The sequence below is a fragment of the Larus michahellis genome, chromosome 13 (genome assembly GCF_964199755.1).
Source record: "Larus michahellis chromosome 13, bLarMic1.1, whole genome shotgun sequence".
NCBI lineage: Eukaryota > Metazoa > Chordata > Aves > Charadriiformes > Laridae > Larus > Larus michahellis.
In genome coordinates, this window is record NC_133908.1 from 4,836,595 (window position 1) to 4,855,464 (window position 18,870).

General features: G+C 43.3%; 1 protein-coding gene across 2 annotated transcripts in view; it reads right to left on the reverse strand.

Moving 5' to 3' along the window:
* Nucleotides 1-18,870, reverse strand: part of GCN1 (GCN1 activator of EIF2AK4) — a 44,313-nt gene that overhangs the window by 19,422 nt on the left and 6,021 nt on the right. For both annotated transcript variants that reach the window (XM_074606023.1, XM_074606022.1), the window contains exons 7-31: nucleotides 18,675-18,809; nucleotides 18,093-18,161; nucleotides 17,898-18,006; nucleotides 17,407-17,481; nucleotides 17,017-17,145; nucleotides 16,736-16,786; nucleotides 16,231-16,329; nucleotides 15,776-15,949; nucleotides 14,060-14,212; nucleotides 13,208-13,300; nucleotides 12,064-12,139; nucleotides 11,726-11,885; nucleotides 10,619-10,808; nucleotides 10,376-10,500; nucleotides 9,859-10,037; nucleotides 9,590-9,683; nucleotides 8,715-8,828; nucleotides 8,320-8,518; nucleotides 7,682-7,837; nucleotides 3,451-3,632; nucleotides 3,110-3,190; nucleotides 2,449-2,592; nucleotides 1,522-1,649; nucleotides 1,148-1,337; nucleotides 664-734 (exon numbers count right to left, since the gene is read on the reverse strand). In XM_074606023.1, coding sequence (XP_074462124.1) covers nucleotides 664-734; nucleotides 1,148-1,337; nucleotides 1,522-1,649; nucleotides 2,449-2,592; nucleotides 3,110-3,190; nucleotides 3,451-3,632; nucleotides 7,682-7,837; nucleotides 8,320-8,518; nucleotides 8,715-8,828; nucleotides 9,590-9,683; nucleotides 9,859-10,037; nucleotides 10,376-10,500; nucleotides 10,619-10,808; nucleotides 11,726-11,885; nucleotides 12,064-12,139; nucleotides 13,208-13,300; nucleotides 14,060-14,212; nucleotides 15,776-15,949; nucleotides 16,231-16,329; nucleotides 16,736-16,786; nucleotides 17,017-17,145; nucleotides 17,407-17,481; nucleotides 17,898-18,006; nucleotides 18,093-18,161; nucleotides 18,675-18,809 — 3,176 coding nt within the window. The remainder of the gene's footprint in view (nucleotides 1-663; nucleotides 735-1,147; nucleotides 1,338-1,521; nucleotides 1,650-2,448; nucleotides 2,593-3,109; nucleotides 3,191-3,450; nucleotides 3,633-7,681; nucleotides 7,838-8,319; nucleotides 8,519-8,714; nucleotides 8,829-9,589; nucleotides 9,684-9,858; nucleotides 10,038-10,375; nucleotides 10,501-10,618; nucleotides 10,809-11,725; nucleotides 11,886-12,063; nucleotides 12,140-13,207; nucleotides 13,301-14,059; nucleotides 14,213-15,775; nucleotides 15,950-16,230; nucleotides 16,330-16,735; nucleotides 16,787-17,016; nucleotides 17,146-17,406; nucleotides 17,482-17,897; nucleotides 18,007-18,092; nucleotides 18,162-18,674; nucleotides 18,810-18,870) is intronic.

Consider the following 18,870-nt stretch of genomic DNA (forward strand, 5'->3'; position numbering starts at 1 on the left):
CAGAGTGTCCAACCCACAGGCATTTCGTTACAAAGCCCCATGCTGCAGGTTCCCAAAAGGACAACAATCCTTCAGCCATATAATGACTTTTATCCCGATGAAGCACTACAGACACTTGGGCCAAAGACAGACATCAGGATCATTTCATCTACTGCTGAAATACAGCAGCTCTACAACAAGGTACAGCAGTACTGAAGAACAGATTAGCTTAAGACAGGTAGCAAACGAGATGATCTTCAATTAAACCTATACAGGGCATGCAAGTAGACAAAAAGTAATTATCCAAACTGGAATTTGTCCAGTTCATTAATGCTCGCACTGCTGCTCTTGAAACAATGAATTATCCATACAGAGGTGGGAATCCAGTAAGATAAGACAAAACTCAGTCTGAGAGGGAAAGACTCTGTTCTTATCAGGAGGACGTAGAGAAGACAGCACCCAACGTTTGAATGGGACTGAGAGCATTTCAGTTTGCCTGCCCAGCCTGCTTGAGGGCCACAAATATTCTCTACCAGAAGGAAGCACGAAACCAGCATGAAACAGCTGCATATATTTTGTTCCTTTACCACTCCCTTCTTTCTCCGCTGCCTGAACTTCTAAACAAAAATCTGGAACATCTCATTTGGATGCACGGCAAGTGATGAGATCTGAAGATGACTGTACCTTGCTTCCCACTGGTCAGGCGGTGATTCAGATATCACTCGTCCCAAAGCATCCAAAACTGGAGGTGGCCTCTGCAAGGAGAAAAAATTTCATCAGGATGCCTTTTCCAAGGAACACACACACACAGAGAATACTGTCAGCCATACCTTCAATGCCATTTTATAATACTGCACAGAGGTGTGATTCCGCTAGCGGAAAAGCACGGTAAAAAAAAAACCAAGCAGAGAGGCAGCTTAGGCCCAAAAAGACTGAGACTGACCCTGCTCTGCCACAGTCCTTTTGTATCACCTAAGGCATATCTTCCTCCTGTACAATGGTGCCATTACTGGCTGATAACTTGAGGCTCAAGACATCGAAGTCTGTGATAAGCTCAAACACAGCAACAGTAGGCTTCATGCACATCCTCAAGACAGACAAAAGGAAAACCAATATAAAATAAAGCACAAGCTTGTGCCTGTCAGCCCCTTAGGACAAGAGTACTTACATAGAGCTTCTCCTGGTAAATCTCTGTAAGTTTATTCATGACCTCTGCTGCTTGGTTTCGATACTGAGCGACAGCTCTGGAAAGAGCTTCAGCACCTGCTTGTCGCACTGCCTCTTCATGGTAGATGACATCTTTGATCAGCAGAGAACAGAGGTCGGGCTGCAGCTCCAGACCCATGGACTCCCACAACCTGCAGCACACACAAAGAAGCGACGGATCACCCTTCAGCATGAGAAGCCACTGCTATATGCAATATCAGGGTGACCTGAAGCTGCCCTCCACCTGCAGGAGGCAAAGCCCCTGCCAGTGTTGCTCCAGGAGGTGAGCAGAGGAGAGGTCCCCTTACAATCCATTCAGACAGGAAGAACTCTTACCTCTCTGCCAGCTTCTGAATCTCAGCTTCGATGTCAAACTTTACTACCCAAAGGCGACGCAAGAGATTCAGTCCATTCTTTTCATCGCTGTCTGGGGTTGGTAGAACCATTTGTAGCTCCATCAGTCCCTGAATTAGTTTACAGGAGAATCAGTGCAAGGATCTGACTTTAGAAACAGATACTTTAAAATACTTAAAACCTTTGCCAAGTCAATCTCTCAGTGTTTTGAAGTGTCAAAATTAATGTTTGCTTGTGCAGCACGCTGACAGCGTTGATCAAGGACTTCCTGTTGCTAACAGGTGAGACAGTGAAACTCAAGAGCAGCACTCCCTGTGCAGGTTGCAGAGAGGCAACTAGGCACTAGGTTGTGCTCTGGTGACTGCAGTCTTTTCTGCTCCTAAGTACAGAGACTCAGCTGGCTGAGAGCTGAGCTGAAATTTGTTCCATGGCAAAGAAAACAAAACATCCTTGTTATTTAGTTCCTTTTTTTATGTCCTCAGAAGCAACTAAGCCTCAAGCTTTCCAAAAACACTGGGCCCAGTACAGACACAGCAATTTTTTGACAGCTCCTCTTGTTAAGACTAAGCTCTATGCAATTGTAAATAGGTGTTAAGTTAAGGTGCTAGGTTAATGGCTGGACTTGCCTTAAAGGTCTCTTTCCAACCTAAATGATTCTGTGATTCTAAGTTGTCATAATTACACCTGTCTTAAAACAAAGGCGTGGACAGACCCAGAGTACTCCTTTTTGCAAGATAAATCTAGCACAGAGAGCATTACTTAGAGCATTATTGTTCAGTAGCTACTGTCTCCTTCTGCAGACATATTGCTCAAAGACCAGCATCATAGCTAAGCCTCTCAGTGTTAGAGAAAATTCACCTCCCAAAAAAATTAAGGAATTCAGTGTGACCCTGAATGATTCCCACCTACCCTGAGAGCTGCATCTCGAACATTCATGCACGGAGACTGCAGGGCCTGAAGCAACACATCGACCTCCTCCTGTTCTGCATAGGCACAGCCATCCTCCCCGCTGCTGCTCGTGCACAGGGTGGTCAGTGCATTGGAAGCCAAAACCTAAAATGCCGTGAGGAAGTATTAGAGATTCCACCACCACCACCTGCTTCTATGCACTTGGTCAAAGCCAAGTGTAGGGTGGGGGCTGAGTGCTATCACAAGAGAAAAAATTCTCAAAGAACAGTGGCAAGGGTTTGTGACAAAAATGAGAACTGATGAGTTCAGTCCAACCCTTCACCTTTTTGTTATTTTTGACCTTTCTGCCATCTCATCCCTTAGATCAAAGTTTACTGCTGGTTACTTGGGGGAGCAACTACTAAATTTCTTTGCCAGAGCAAGGCCCTAGAAAAGGAATAAAACGTTACCCATGGAAAACTGAAGAATATGTTTTGTGCAATAAAAACCCACAGGAAAAAAGATAAAGGCATTTTATCCCAAGAAGAATACCAAAGCATAGGAGAAAACTGGCATCAAGCACCAGCCTCAGAAACTTAAACCAGGTGGGTGCATTTCCCTCAGTTAGATCCTGATGAAATTTGGCAGAATCCTGGCTGTGGTTATGAAGCCGAGGACTCACCTGTAACCGTGGAGAACCCGTTCCTATCACCCGGGTCAGCAGAATCAGCATGTCCCTCCGGGGCAGCAACTCTGGGCCATTCTGAAAGGTTGCGGGGAGAAAAGTCATGTCTTGTGACTCCAAAGTACCCTGCCTGTGTATGACACTCCTTATAAAAATCACAATCAAAACCTATGGCTGGACAGGTAACCGAAACCTGTGACAGAAAACAATCTTACCTTGTTAACTTTAACTCGTAGAATTAATCTGCTTTGTCCAGTTTATACATTAGCTGTTTTACCCCACGCCTCATCCGAACAACTGTTGAAGGAGGTCATCTCATCCCCACAGCTCTCACTCACCTCATCCACCAGCAAAGCCTGGCCATTTGCTGATGATCTCAACTGAGCGTGGACCATAAGGATCTGCAGAATCTTGACCAGAAACTCCTCCTTGTCTTCACTGTCATGAGGTGTCTCAGTCATAACAGTCTTTAGGAGAGGAAAGACTAAGGAAAATGCTGGAGCTGACAATGGCGCAGCACCTGCAAAAAGGAAAAACAAACCTGTGAGCACAGCTGATCTTGTTATATTCCCAAATTTTATAACTCTAAGCATGTCTTTGTTTTAGAATATCGACTGGTGTAAGATTTACACCTTGGTAGAGCATAACGGACATGGCCAGCTTGATTCAGCCTTAGGTACACACATGCTACCTGACCCGAAGTATTTCTGTGCCCCTAGAAACACGCGGTCTAAAGGGCACTGCCTCCTGTGTGTCTGGATTTACCGCTCTCAAAGTTTAGCCTGTTGAAAGCAGCGCATGCAGCCAGCCCCTTGTTAGCCTCTACCCTTTGCCACTTCACTTAACGGTACCAACAGCGTGGCTCCAGCAGTGACTTTTGGCATTTCAGTGCTATGTTAATGGTTGGACTTGATGACCTTAAGGGTCTTTTCCAACCTAAACGATTCTACGGTTCCACCTAATGTTGTTGGTCACTACACCAATGAGCTGGCTTTAACTAATGTCACATTAAGATTCCAAATTACTTCCCATGCTTTGACAGTGCAAAAATACAAACTGTAAGTGAAACTGAAACAACTGAATAGACTAAAGTAGACAGGCAAAACTGAAGTTTTGTCTGTCCTGGAAATACTTGCAGGCGGGGGGGGACAGGACACAAAATCAAATCCATCACACAACCAAAGGTGAAACAAAATCTGTTATTTAAAGTGCATTAAGATTGTGTGTACACTCTGAGAATTAAAATGAACTAAAAAAAAAAATTATGGTCAATTTTACTTCTGAGCAGGAGGATTCACACAGGGATCTGATACAATTTAACTAATTCACTTTTAAAGTTCATCTGTCCCAAAGTAGGGGCCCATTTGCCAGCTATATTCCCTTTAAACACTTCCTACCAACCTAGCTAACCTGTCATTCCAGCCTGCAGCTGGATTCCTGACAATGAGGTCCCTCTAACTCTGCTGCAAGTCTCGACTCCCCCCCGCACCTTGAAAAAAATAAAGCTTTTGGATTCCTGTTGTTAAAGATTTTGATCCTTCCTTCCCACAGGGGCTTGGCTGTGGGACATAACAAATGCTCCTTCCAGACCTCCAGTTGGCCCAGTTAAACGTCAAGCACTAGATGGCCAGGGAAAACTTTTCCTTTCTACATTCTATCTGTGCTGTAAGAGAACACCAGATTTTAAATTTCTAAGATGCAGATGAAGAGCACTGCAGATACAATACTGCAGTATTAGTCAGCTTATGTAGGGCACAGATACTGCAAAAGTAGTTCAAGGGAGAAATATTAAATACCAAACACACTGTGAGCTCCTAGCTATTAACAGGAATAGCTTAGGTAAAACCCCCTCCATCTCTGATGAGGGATTTTTTTTTTTTTTTTTACTCAATATCTGTTTGCTTTTATGTTAGTTTTGTTTTAAATTATTGGCCAGATATTTTTAGGCTTAAGCAATTGTCATTCTATATGCAGCAGGAGGAAGAAAGCTTTATCTAGAACATAAATGTTCTATTAACACAGAGGCTGGTATTGACCAATACAAAAAAGATTATAAAATGTATCTTGGCATTTCAGCAATGAATGATAAATTTTATTGTCAACATTAGAATGAGGTATGGTCTCTCGGAGGTGTCATGGTAAATAATATTGCAAGACTACACTCAAAGGAACTTGGAAAATGAGGAAAAATCATGTGGGAATATAACATGACTTGTCCAACAAAGCACTATGGAACCTACTTCCTTTCTCCTGCAGAAGTGAAAAAAATATCAGATATTCCTTTAATTAAGCACTGTAGGAAATTTTGAAGGACAAGGGTTGAAAATACTTTCACTGCTTTCAGGAAATAAGCCTGAAAATGGATTTGAATGTTAATGAATTTGCACTTACTATGGAAATAAATTGCACAGTGGAGACACTGAATTATCACTTGAGATGTTCAGCACTGAAGTGGTGCTCAACATGGTCGATTGCTACTACTCAGCTGTGAGGATTACATGTGCCACCGTCACACAACTATCTGGCAACAGAACAGCAAGAGGAGAACTGAACTACTGGGGTAGGCGACAATCGGAATCCTACGTTTCCTTTAAAAAATTATAAACCATCTACCACAGCAGCTTTTGATTGAGCTTGATGGTGGACAACTCCAGAGCCTGAACAAACCCCCTCTATCTTTCCCACAGCATTCTCCTGGAGAAACTGGCTGCTCATGGCCTGGACAGGTGTACTCTTCACTGGGTAAAAAACTGGCTGGATGGCCGTGCCCAGAGAGTGGTGGTAAATGGAGTTAAATCCAGTTGGTGTCCAGTCACAAGTGGTGTCCCCCAGGGTTCGGTGCTGGGGACGGTTCTCTTTAATATCTTTATCAATGATCTGGATGAAGGGATCGAATGCACCCTCAGTAAGTTCGCAGATGACACTAAGCTGGGCGGGCGTGTTGATCTGCTTGAGGGTAGGTTGGCTCTGCAGAGGGATCTGGACAGGCTGGACCGATGGGCTGAGACCAATGGTATGAGGTTCAACAAGGCCAAGTGCCGGGTCCTGCACTTGGGTCACAACAACCCCATGCAGCGCTACAGGATTGGGGCAGAATGGCTTGAAAGCAGCTCGACAGAAAAGGACTTGGGAGTGTTGGTTGACAGCCGGCTGAATATGAGCCAGCAGTGTGCCCAGGTGGCCAAGAAGGCCAACAGCATCCTAGGCTGTATCAGGAATAGTGTGGTGAGCCGGACTAGGGAAGTGATCATCCCCCTGTACTCGGCACTGGTGAGGCCCCACCTCGAGTACTGCGTTCAGTTTTGGGCCCCTTGCTACAAGAGGGACATTGAGGTGTTGGAGCGTGTCCAGAGAAGGGCTACAAAGCTGGTGAGGGGCCTGGAGGACAAACCTTATGAAGAACGACTGAGGGAGCTGGGGTTGTTTAGCTTGGAAAAGAGGAGGCTGAGGGGAGACCTTATCACCCTCTACAACTACCTGAAAGGAGGTTGTATAGAGATGGGGGCTGACCTCTTCTCCCTGGTGACAAGTGATAGGACGAGGGGAAACGGGTTCAAGTTACGTCAGGGGAGGTTTAGATTAGATATTAGGAGACATTTTTTCACTGAAAGGGTTATTAAACATTGGAATAGGCTGCCCAGGGAGGTGGTGGATTCACCATCTCTGGAGGTGTTTAAAAAAAGGGTAGATGGGGCACTGAGGGACATGGTTTAGAAGTGGCTCTTGTCAGGGTAGGCTAAAGGTTGGACTCGATGATCTTAAAGGTCCCTTCCAACCTCAACAATTCTATGATTCTATCACGACAGCACAGCAGATGCGTTAGGACAGCCTGAGCCATCCCCGCCTCCAAAGGAAGCGGACCTACCCTCTCTCTCCTGTACTATTATCTTCAATGTAGTGGTAAGAGTACTTGCGCACCGCATTGTGAAGCAGATTCTGGAAGTCATCTAGGTTAAAACTAATCCAGTGGGGGTAAAAAAAAAAAAAAAAAGAAAAAAAATTCAAGAAAAAAAAGCTGATTTGATTTTTGCAGTGCAAGATCATATTCTTGCACTGCAAAAATATTGGTGCTTGTCTTCGTGTTACAGAGTGGGAAAGAACTGCTTCTTCTACAACCGTGCCAGAATAAAATATTCATGAACTGCAGCACTACACAGCAAACAAGCAGAGGCCACAGGCACTTCACTGCTGAGATCACAGATAACAAGCAATCATTTTGTCCTTCCACTTAGTCTCACTGAATCACTTATGCTAAGTGATGTTGAAAGGTAGGAACTGTCCTTGGCAAAGATGAGGCTTAATTTCGCTATTATTATTTCTGTATGAACCATTTTAAGGAAAAATACTGTTATTTAATTTCTACACTTACTATACTTGTAACATCATTTCTACTACTACCACTGCAAAAAAAACCCTTAAGGTTTTTCTTATCTATGAAGTCTTATCAGATTTAAAAAAAGAGAATTCAAGTCTCCTCTATAAAACATTATACAAACCATCAAAACTAAAACAGCTCACAGAGTTATTGCCGGGGGGGCGGGCGTCAGAGGGATCTACAGTACTCTTTACCTGGCTCTCCCTTGCCCGTTCGGCTAGGAATGGTATGGGCATGCAGCAAGCTAACAACTCTGTTCAGAGCAGTAGGCAGCTCTTCTTGACACCAGGATTCATCTAATTCACATTCTGGTTTCATCAGGCGCAAGGTCACGTGGCTCACTAAAGTACCTGGTATGAAAGAATAAAGAATCCATGAGAGGACTAAAACCAAACATTTCTTGAGAGAAACAGGAACACAGACCCAGGAATTATAACTAAGCTCTGGGCAACAGCCCAGGCTGCAAAAGAGGCAGGGAGAAGGAAGCAGAGCCCCAAGGCTAATAGGCGACGGCTTCCTTCCCACCCGCATGTATGAGTTACACTCACATCCTCCAAACTTTGCAGAGGGGAGACAGTCCCATTGCCACCAAGTGCTCCTGAGAGGTGGTCACAATGACTAGACAAGTCCTTGTCTTTGGACCCAGTCCTCTGCAGCAGCAGGATCTCTGGGATGTCACAGTCACCTCCCTAAGCACTGTTCCAGGGTGGCTTTTCCTCTTGGCTGTCTGTGGTACACGGTTATGATCCACGGCTTGTAAGAGCAAGGATTTGCACCACCCTGCCATAAAATTAGTGCTCCCTGCCCTTAAATAGCAACTGCAAAAACTTACCAAAGGTTTTCAGTCGAGCAGGCATGACACAGGAAGCTAAGGAAAGAAAAGGTTCCTTAATCCTTGGAGCAGCCAAAGGCGATCGAAAAAGTGGCAAGAAGGAACCGATGAGACCAGGGATGTACTGAGTTAGACCAGGAGGCTTTCTCTTTATAACAGTGTCCAGGAGTCCTAGGGCTGTTTCCAGCTCATTATCAAGCTATAAGAGAAACAATTCAAAAGGTTACCATAAAAAATTCATCGGGAAAAAAAATCAAGTTGTTAAATCTAATTCCTAATGAAAGAAACAAATAAATTATTGCCAAATATTCTCTACGCTACTCCATTTTCCTGTTATCAAAATGACTTGGGTCATGATAGCTGCAGAGCTGGCAAAAAAGACCATCAAAACTTACCTCTTTCAGTCGTTTTCTTATCTGAGACTCCCTTTCCAGCTGTGCATGCATCAGCTCCTTCTGCTTGCTAGTCAGCTGCACCTCATCCTTTATTCCTTTCTTCTTCTTTATCTCCTGCAATAAAGAGACATGGACATTATTAACCAGGAACTATTAACAACATCTCCTTAACTAGGTAGAGAAGAAAGTTGGACACATTGTTTTTTTCACAATTTACTTTTAAAAGAGCATCAAAATATTCTTCCAAGCCTCTCACTCTTAAGTGAAGACACGAATGGAAATCAACAACACTTTAGTGTCCCATTAGCAGCATAACATCGGTTCCTCTCATGTTTAAATAGGTCACAAATTATTTGATATCATCAAAAAGAGCTGTCCGGCTCTTTCTACAGTGGAAGGGCGTGTCATCCTCCCCAGAGCAAACACAAGTCAACCTTCACTAAAAGAATGCTCCAGTCAACCTGGTACGTTCCCTTCCTTTCATCAAATTCTTCCCCCCACCTACACCCATTGCTCTGGCCAGACTGAACAGAACTGCCAGCTGTCAACAAGATGGAAGCACCTATTTAACAACCCTTATCGAAAAAGTTACATGAGATACATTGAACAAGAGATGAAGAGAAAATACAGATACTACCAACCAGTAAGCGCACTCACAAACAAGTAGAATATGACATAAATTGAAACAAACACAGATAAAAGAGAAAAGAAACTGATGCATGCAGGTGTAAGAGAAGACAACATTTAGGTATTCAAAGTTCAGAGAATCTTTCCCAACAGTGTACACACATATGCCAGAAGCCATGAAACTACACATGTGAGACAGCAGTGAAGGTTCTGACACCAGCCTGGCCCTCCCGTTCCCAGCAACTCACCTCCTTCAGCTCCAGCTCAATGATTTGTTCCTTGAAGGAATAGGCTTTGTTCTCTCTCTTCATGTTAGCCTTTTTCATGCTATCCTGTTGAGCACTGAGATGGAAAAGTAGAGAAAAGAGTCAGCACTGCTCAGGACTAAGATCCAGGCACAACAAATCCAGGAGCTCCTCTCCAGAAAGAGCATCTGGCAAACCCACTCACCCACTGGCTAGATGTCAGCAGCAATCAATCCCCAGGTGCACAGAGAAAAGAAATTATAAAGTCCTACCTCTGTATTATAGATTTGTCATACAGTTCTCCCTCTGGTGTCTTCATGATGGCAAATTCCTCTCGGGTAACCTGGCAGAGAGCTGGATTCTCCATTGATGCTGAGATAGTGTTGATGAGCTGTGGGAGCACTCTACCAGGTGAAAGCAGAGAAAGAGATCCCACTGCATTCATAGTCGACTACCAAGAAAACAAAGGGAAAAACATTATTATCGATATTTCTTGAAATTGTATCAAAAAAAGTATGCCCTGTTGAGGGAGTCCACATTATATTCTAATTCCTTGTTCACTGGGTACTTGAATCTTATCTAGAACTCTACTCGGTTGCCGGTACACATTCTTCCGCCCTTAAATCCCAGCTCCTTTTCATTGGAGACATTTTCTTTGAACCTGCCTTTTCCCCACCTTTTAGACAGATCTCCATCCTCATAGATCAGTTAGTACTTAACTCCTCCAGAAAATTGTCCTGTTCCAAAGTATCTCCCAAAACTAACACAAGGAAAGCAGAAGTTTATCACCTGGTTCTCCGGAGTGTAGGCAGTGATCCTGGGTAATATGTCATTCAGGTGCTTGCTAATGAAGTCTTTGGGATCTATCTTCATCTTGATGAGGAGGGCTGGCCAAAGACCTGGCTGCACTGCCACTAGCAAAGAGGATAAATAAGTATAAAAAATATGAAGCGGACTGCTAACATAATCAAAAAAAAAGGTAAGATAAAAACCCCACGTTATCCATGACAGCGGTCTTATCCCTTCACGTACCTACAGATGGATGGTGGCTCACCAGCAGCATCTCCAGAGCCAGCTTTTCGGGCTCAACAGAATCCACATCCTGCCCCGCCACACTTGAGATGACACAGAGTGCCTCATGAAGGACGCGGGGAGGAATGTACGTCTTTCCTAGCTCCGACAGTTCTCCTGACTCCATCACCAGGACCTCATGAGGCAGAACCTGAGCAGACAACTTGTCATTAACACGTCACAGCAAGCCTTCCCCACAGTAACACCACACTGAACACCAACAACCGCCTCCCTCTGTCAGTGCCAACAGCCTGAAGTTTTCAAAGCAAAGAAGGGATAAAGGGTAACAGTGGAACCAAAGCACAGAGATGACAGTGACAGAAAGAAGAACGAAGGACTATACTAGATTTGGCAAGCAGGGGTAAAATAAAACTAAAACGATCATTTTTGGCAAAGAGTACTTTGGAAAAGGTTGAACCAGCTGGCTGGGAACAGTATGCCCAACTTCTGCAGTCCAATTTTACTCAGTATCTTTTCAAAACCACTTTATTCAGGCTGTATGTGTGACATGGGAAGACTATTTACAAAGTCCCAGCCTTGGTACCTAATTAATGCAACTTAATCTATTACACAACTGGAATGGCGCTGGCTTAGCAGCATGCCCAAGGATATTGGACTCACTGTTTCCTTTTTTATTTTCTTTTTATTTTTGATAATAGTTGCTGCTAAAGTATTTATGTTACTTTTGTTTTAAATAGGCAGCCTAAGCTATAAGCCAGGGCCAAAGGACCAGGATACCAAGAAAGAAACTAAGCACTTGGTCTTCCAGCAGGGATTAAATTTGGATTAAAATAATAGAACATCATGGAAAACTGCAGCTTCCTATCCAAATAAATTTGAATAGCATGTCTTCTGTGTATATAAGGAAGACCAGGCACACCACAGACACTGATGCAGTAATATGCAGTAATCTAGTAAGAAGTGGCAGCCCAGGAGATCGCAGAGCTGGAACTGAATCATCTTCATATCACGCTGTATGTCAATACTAACAGCCAGTCTAGGGTAGGGAGGTGATTGGCAGCACACAAACAACTGGCGAAGTGGAGAGTAGGCTCCTTGACTACTCACCTTGTGAGAACTGAGAACCGCTTTCAGCTCCTCCAAGAGCCCATAGGCCAGTTTGTACCCTCCCAGAGAGGACAAGAGCTTCTTAACTGTGTGATGGGCCTGTCTTCGAACATGCCAGATCCGACTCAGCAGTACTGCAACAAGGGCACGGTGATACTGCCTGCAAACAGGGAAATAAACAGGTTTAGCAAGGGAGGCAGCTCTGCAAACCAACTGGACATAAAAGCACAGAAGTTCAATGTTTTGTGCAAAGTCACAAGCCCACCCTCCTCCCAACTGCCCGCATTAACATTCAGGGATAAGTCAGGGATGGGTGGCAGCAAGAGCAGACTACGTACTGAACTTTACTTTCAGGCAGCCGTTGTGCATGATCCAAGAGAAGGCGCTCTGTCAGCTGCAGTACTGTACACATTGCTGTGGGAAAAGACAAATATTTAAAATAGCATGAGACTTCATAAGGAACCAGATTTATTTTTTTTACCTGAAAACAAACAAACAGCAAGAGGGACACATGAAAATGGCTACCCACACTGAGCCTCTATATAATCTTCTCAGTGAAGCCAGAGACAAGTCCAACTCAGATCTGCCAAGACTGGAAACGGAATCGTGGTTTAATAGAACTGTTGTTAGCTGGATCCCAGCAGAATTTTTTTGACCAGTAAGTGTGACCTATTTTTGTCTATGTCAACAGAGCAAACCAAATGATAAACAGCATGTTCACTGCATCAGTGCTGCTAATCCCAATTGTGCTGCTTCAGGATACCTGCAGGCTCGGGAAGGAAAACGAATGGATATACACGCTGCCTTCAGGAAACAGGGATGAAATTATGTTATTTCCCATTTAGAAAACTTTACCTCTTCGAAGCTTGGTACAAAAGATAAATGAATTCATTTCAGAGAAACGATTCATGAACTCATTTTCAAACCTTTCAGTTTAAAATATAGCCAGTAATGTTTTCTTTTGGGCACATTCAATTTTTTTTTTTCAATTAGTCTTTAGACACAAGAGAACAAAATAGAGCATAGAGACACTAATACATAGCTCAATTAATTTACTATCTGTTACTACTCTTCCCCAATATATCTTAAGATTTTCAATTACATGTTTTGCTCTCCAGTCTTATTTTCCTTTTTCCCCATCTCCTTAGTTTTAGGCTTCTCCACACCCTTTACATTGGCTGCAACTATTTAGTTACGCACTGGGGTACCACACAGGCACATTTCGTATTGGAAAGACTTTTACAGAATATACAAATTTGGAATTATAAAAGTTTGATAACTCAGGTTCATTAAGAAGTAAATTAATTAATTGTCAAGCTTAGACTACAACTAGTCTGAATGTACTTCTGAAAGCGCACATTGTTCATTTTAATCTGAAACTGGATCCTCCAAGGGTCACATAGCAGGGCTAACAGCAACAGTAGCTCTTGTAAGTACTAAGTAATGGAGTTAAAACTGGATATACAATAACTGAGAATTTACCTTCCTCTGATGCAGACTGCAAGAACTTCTCAGATGTAAAAATTTGTTTTTTCTCATCCAGAATCAGCTGCCAGAAACCACTCAGCTTAGACTCTGACGGGAAAAGAACAGATGTCTATCAAGGATGTTTCAAAATAAGGCAGAACTCACCAGTGTACATAAAATACAGCAGAATTCTGTCTCCTGAAATCGCTCAAGTTTTTTCTAGCTTTACTTGTCCTCAGTTATAAAGCCTCTCATCTCTCTCAATTCAAATCTATAAGCATTTCCAAAAGTATATTGGAAATATACTGACAATATATATATTTCTCTGACAAACACTTGTGAAATGTAAACTCTGTTTCATCTTAATCTTTCATAGGGTGACCCTTCCTAAAAATGAAGGAAAGGAGGAAACTGGCACGTTGCTTTCGACATACAGAACACACTTGAATTTTATATCCTGGCAGATGTGTGAATTCAGACAGTTCTTGCAATATCCTCTAACGGAAGACAGAATTCCAGTCCTCGTGCTTTCCAAAGGTGGTTTGTAGAGAATACTTTTAATGCATCAGTCAAGCCCTAGCGTGTAAGGACTGGGTGAACAACTTCTATCAGAATAAAGAGGAATACTGCCCTAAGCGAATGGAAGCTGTAATTTGCAAAGGCACGTAACAGCAAAAACTCTTCACTGACATAACCGAGAAAGATGGGAATAAATCCTTTCCTGGTTTACGAAAATACAAAATATTGCTTCTCTATACAGAAGCAATACACAGAGTAAGGAACAGTATCTCATGCACATTGTCAAGGAAAATGTTAACCCTCAGAACTTGCTTATATTGGATTCTACTAGATGTTTTGTGACCTTACCAGTTTGTCCCTCAATTACAGACATCCTGCAGATCAACAAAGCTGCAGCAACTCCTTCAGTTACCATGGGAACCTGAGTACTCTGAGATGCTGCTTTTTCTACTGTCTGGATCAGCATTGGCAGCAAGTCCATGCCCTGTAATAACGTGTCACCTGAGGAGACAGAGAGACAAATTACAAAACAACATGGTCCTTCATATTTTACATCACAAGGATATCAATGGTCCTTTGTTGTCATGAGACAAGGAAAGGAACCAGACACATACCGGGAAGACTCTCAGTCTCCCAGAGTTATTTGCCAATCACTACTATCATTGTAACTATGAAAAGCTAGATGATAATCACTTTAGTCCTTTCCTCACAGATAAAACAGTCCTGTCTCAATACATGTTTCTGTTCAAGGGATGCGAAAGAAAATGCTAATTCAGTTACATTAAAAGAATTGACTCAAATCACAGGATGTCTGACTTAAAAGACTGTGTTTCCCTAAGAGAGTGAAAGTAAATTCCTGGCAAGTCACAACCATCTGTTCCACTTCAAACATTCACAAGTCAAGGAATCCCACTGGTCCCCGACCCTTGCTTCCACAGAAACTGAGCTAGGTGTTCCTGGTATTTCCAGAAGCAACACTGCACACACAATACTGAAAAAGGAAACAAAAGACCCTGTGATTTTCCATGTTAAGTATTCACAGGTAGTGTTTTAGCTAACTCCTCTGAGTTAGAATACCTATTTTCTTTATGTCCCAGTTGGATGCTTCATTGGGTAGGTCAAAGCAACAGTAGTCAGCATTCCAGTGCCCAGTAAATTATTTTGGAATTCGAATGTCTTGGGCCCTGATCCCTTTAATAGCTGCACACACCACTCACAAGTAATCCCCCTTGCCCATGGCAAGCATGAGCAACTTCAGGTTTGCCACGTTGACATCTCTGAAAGAACCACCATCCTGTGACATCAAAGTAGTTTTGGAGTGGCTTTTTCAGCCCTATGATAGCACAGAAATTCCTGGCAGCTACAAAAGACAAATCTAGAACTACAGTTTCACTCATAACCATATTGAGAAAGTGATGGCTAATCCATTGTACCTATACAACAGATTGGGTTATTGACCTCTTAAAGCAAACGTATACCATCCTTTTGATTCACACTGCATCGACAAGAAAGGGAGATCTCACATGCAGGCACCAGACTGATCGCCTGTTGACCCATGGATGAAATGCTGAAGTCAAAGAGGATAAGACCAATACAAGCAAATCTCAAAAGGATCACCAGAAGTTTACAATTTCTGAAGATCTTAATTTCAAACACATTAATTTTTATTAATTTTTTTTAAAACTCTTGAGAGCCAAAAGCACAGACCAAGATCCCAGCATGCTGGGTGCTACATAAAAAAAAAAGCACAATCCCTGAGCTAAAAACCTTACAATTTAAGTGTAAGACAAAAATAAAGCAAACAAAAACTACTTTGGGGGTATATGAAAAGACAGCATGATGGGCAGTAAATGCTAGTAATACAAGGAGACAAACCAACTTTGGAGGCTTGAAGGGAAAAGAGAGTTTAAGGAGAAATACAAAGGAGGCTGATGAACAGATACTGCCTTACAAAATCTTTCTTAATCTATGCAGCTATCTACTTATATCAGGAAGTACAAAAGCTGATTACTCTTCTCTTAAGCCACACAGTCAAGAGAGTTACTGACAGCTGCACAATTTTACCTTTGAAAGAGGCTAGCATGCACTGCAGGTAGGCATGTCTCACGGCTGAAGTAGATGTTTTAAGGCTAAAGGCTTTCTTTAGCCATTCTATCAGCTTCTTAGGAACTTCCGTGGAGAACCGAGCACACCAAAGAGCCAGGACAGAGACTGCATGAACCAACGTGCCTTCATGGACTAGGAAGTAACACAGAGCTCATGTCAGTACAGCAGTTGCATAAAACACAGGAACGTAAAACTGAAAGCAGGTAACAACATCAGGAGAAGGCAGGAAAAGAAGGGATGTGCTTCTAAGAGACACAGCACTCTCTCCAGGGCTCATGAAAACAGAGCAACAGATTATAAAGTCTAACACAACATGCAAGAATCCAGGTTTATCCTGAATAACAGGCCATATGAAAATCCTGCTCAAGACGAAAGCAGCTTAGCAAACCCAGAACGAAGGCAAGAGGTCTCACCTTCTTGTTGCAGAAAAGGGATGAAAAGCTCAGCCACGGTTCCAGCCAGAGCTTGGCTAGAGGATCCAGAAACCACATGGTGACTAAGGCTGCCAATCCCTGAAAGGGCAGAATTCTCTCATTAGTTCCCAAACTAACAGCACTTGCTGCAAAATCTGAAAACAATCAAGAAGGACCCTTCATGTTTCAATCCTTGCACAGGTATCTCTCTCTTGTCACTACATCTGGATGTAACACCCACCAAGTACGAACACTGCAGGACCTCTGCCTTCATTTTTACCCAGGATACAGTCATCTTCCTTCCGTAAAACATTTTAGCCTACCAGCCACTTACTTCCTTTGAAGAGAAAGTCAAGAACTGGTGTGCAGTATCCAGCACCCTCTGTGACATTAACCACAGACAATTTAGATCAACAGGCAGGGAATCCTAAAAGTTTAAGTACAGATCCCTTTCACTCAGCCTTCTGCTGAATTTCCTCCACCAGAGAAGCAGAGAGTGACTCACCTGAGAGGACACTCATCTTCTGCGCGACAACCGTCAGCTTCCCTTCTGAGCCTGCCGACAAGAAACAAATGGGTGACAGCTTACTTACAGACAGACAACAGCCACGTGCAACATCAAGAATCTTCTCTAAAAATACAAAAGCTTGCCCCATTACCCATGACCCAAGTTGGGCCACCCTTACCATACAGCCAGCTAAAGACAACAGAAAAAACAATACATAAAACTCCTCGAAGTCGGCAAACCTTTATTCGTTTCAGCTGCTTACCCTACAATTTACTCACCCCCTAAGATGGCAAAAAGGTGTCTGCCCAGCGACTCCACAGCCGAAGGATCACTACACTGTCGAGCCAAGTTCTTTAATGCCACAACTGCTTCATCCATCAGTTGCACGCTGTTGGATTTCAGATGACCTAGAAAATAATGCACAAACTAAGCACTCCCTACAACAAACTGCATAAAATTAGCAAGACCAAGACATATGTTTACATGTGGCTTGACTCAGCTTCTGGAACTGTCACGTGAACTATTCTGGTTACAACTTAAAGCATCATCTTCCCTCCCACACAAACCAACTTCTTCAACAGTAATCACACCATTACAGGTACTACCAGAAAGTTGGAAGAAAGCTTTATTCTGAATTCAACACTCCCTCCAGAAGTTAGCGTACTTACTGGCCAGTCCTTTCACAATGTCGAGAGCATACTGGCTGAGATCCAGGTTCACAGATACGAGCAGGCAAGAGATTGCTGAAGACAGAAGAGATAATGGCATATTACATTTTGTTAAGTAACCGTTTTTAGCATTTTAGTACACCCTTCCCCACAATAGACATCAAGAGCAGACAGGGTCAGTAAGGAGTAGTATGAAAAAACCCTGAAATTGATTCCCAATGAACAGATTAATTCAGGATTATTCTTAGCACTCAGCTGTGAAACTCTGTCCTCAGTTCAAACAGTAGCTATCACATACCCAGACACTTGGGATCACACCACAGATGTTGCTTCTCCACATCCAATCCTTAGATGCCAGACAATCCTGCCGCCTGCGCTCACAGGACCAAAAGCATAGTCCAGAGATACACACTCCCCCGGCAACTCCAGACATCTAACGAACAACTGTTCACGCTCTTTGACAGAGCAATGGAGAGAGATGACAGACTCACTTTCAATCACGTTCTCAGGACTCCGTAGCAGGGACTTCTGCAGAGTTGGCAAAACTAAGTCCTTGAATTCAGCATGAGACACGTACCGAAGGAGCGGGGAACAGCTGTCCTGCAAAGGGAACAAAGCACTCAGCACAGCAATGGACATTGCACACAGGACAAAAGCACAGACAGCTCTGTAACAGGATGTCTCACCAGCACGTGCTTCTGAGGCTTTGTCTTGCTCATAAGGATGGTCTTCAAGTAGAAATCCAGGAGAGCACTCTGAACAAGCAGAAACACCAAATTACAGCCACATCACAACCCATACGCAGCTCCCTGCACACCATCAGGAAGCCAGGCCTGATACCCCACCTCACTCTCCTCCAAAAGGCAGCCCTACCCACTAAGCAGAAGCTTTGCTTCCATCCTCACATAAGAGAGCCAAGCAGAGATCAGCGCTCTCTGCTCTGCCCTTCAGGCCAACGCTCAAAATGCACGAGAGGTAAATGCTGTCTTCCACTCCTACAACAGGGGAGAAGGCAGAAAGCTGCAGCGCTGGCCACCTACATAAATGCACAGGCCACAGCAAAAAGCCACATATCTGGCTCCTCCTCTATAAATCTATCCCAGCTGTTGTAGTCATAAGTGCGTTACTACTGAATTGCCAGATAATGAAACCAGGGGCAGGCGCAAAGTACCAACCTCATTGAAACGTCTGTCCACCCTCTTCTCCATCATGAGAAGCAACACTACTTATTACAAAAAAAAAAAAAAAAAGCAGTACAACAGATTTACCTTGTATCGTTCGATAATATCAATTTCTTTCTGGGCTGTGCAAAACTGCACCACAAGTCCCAGCATTGCAGCGTAACTCTGGTTTGGTTCAAGACCAAGAATGACGGATAGGTACTGATCCACCAGATCTTGGTTCTGAAGAGAAAACAGAAAGGCACATTAACACAAGAGAACCTAGAACAGCTACTGAATATGG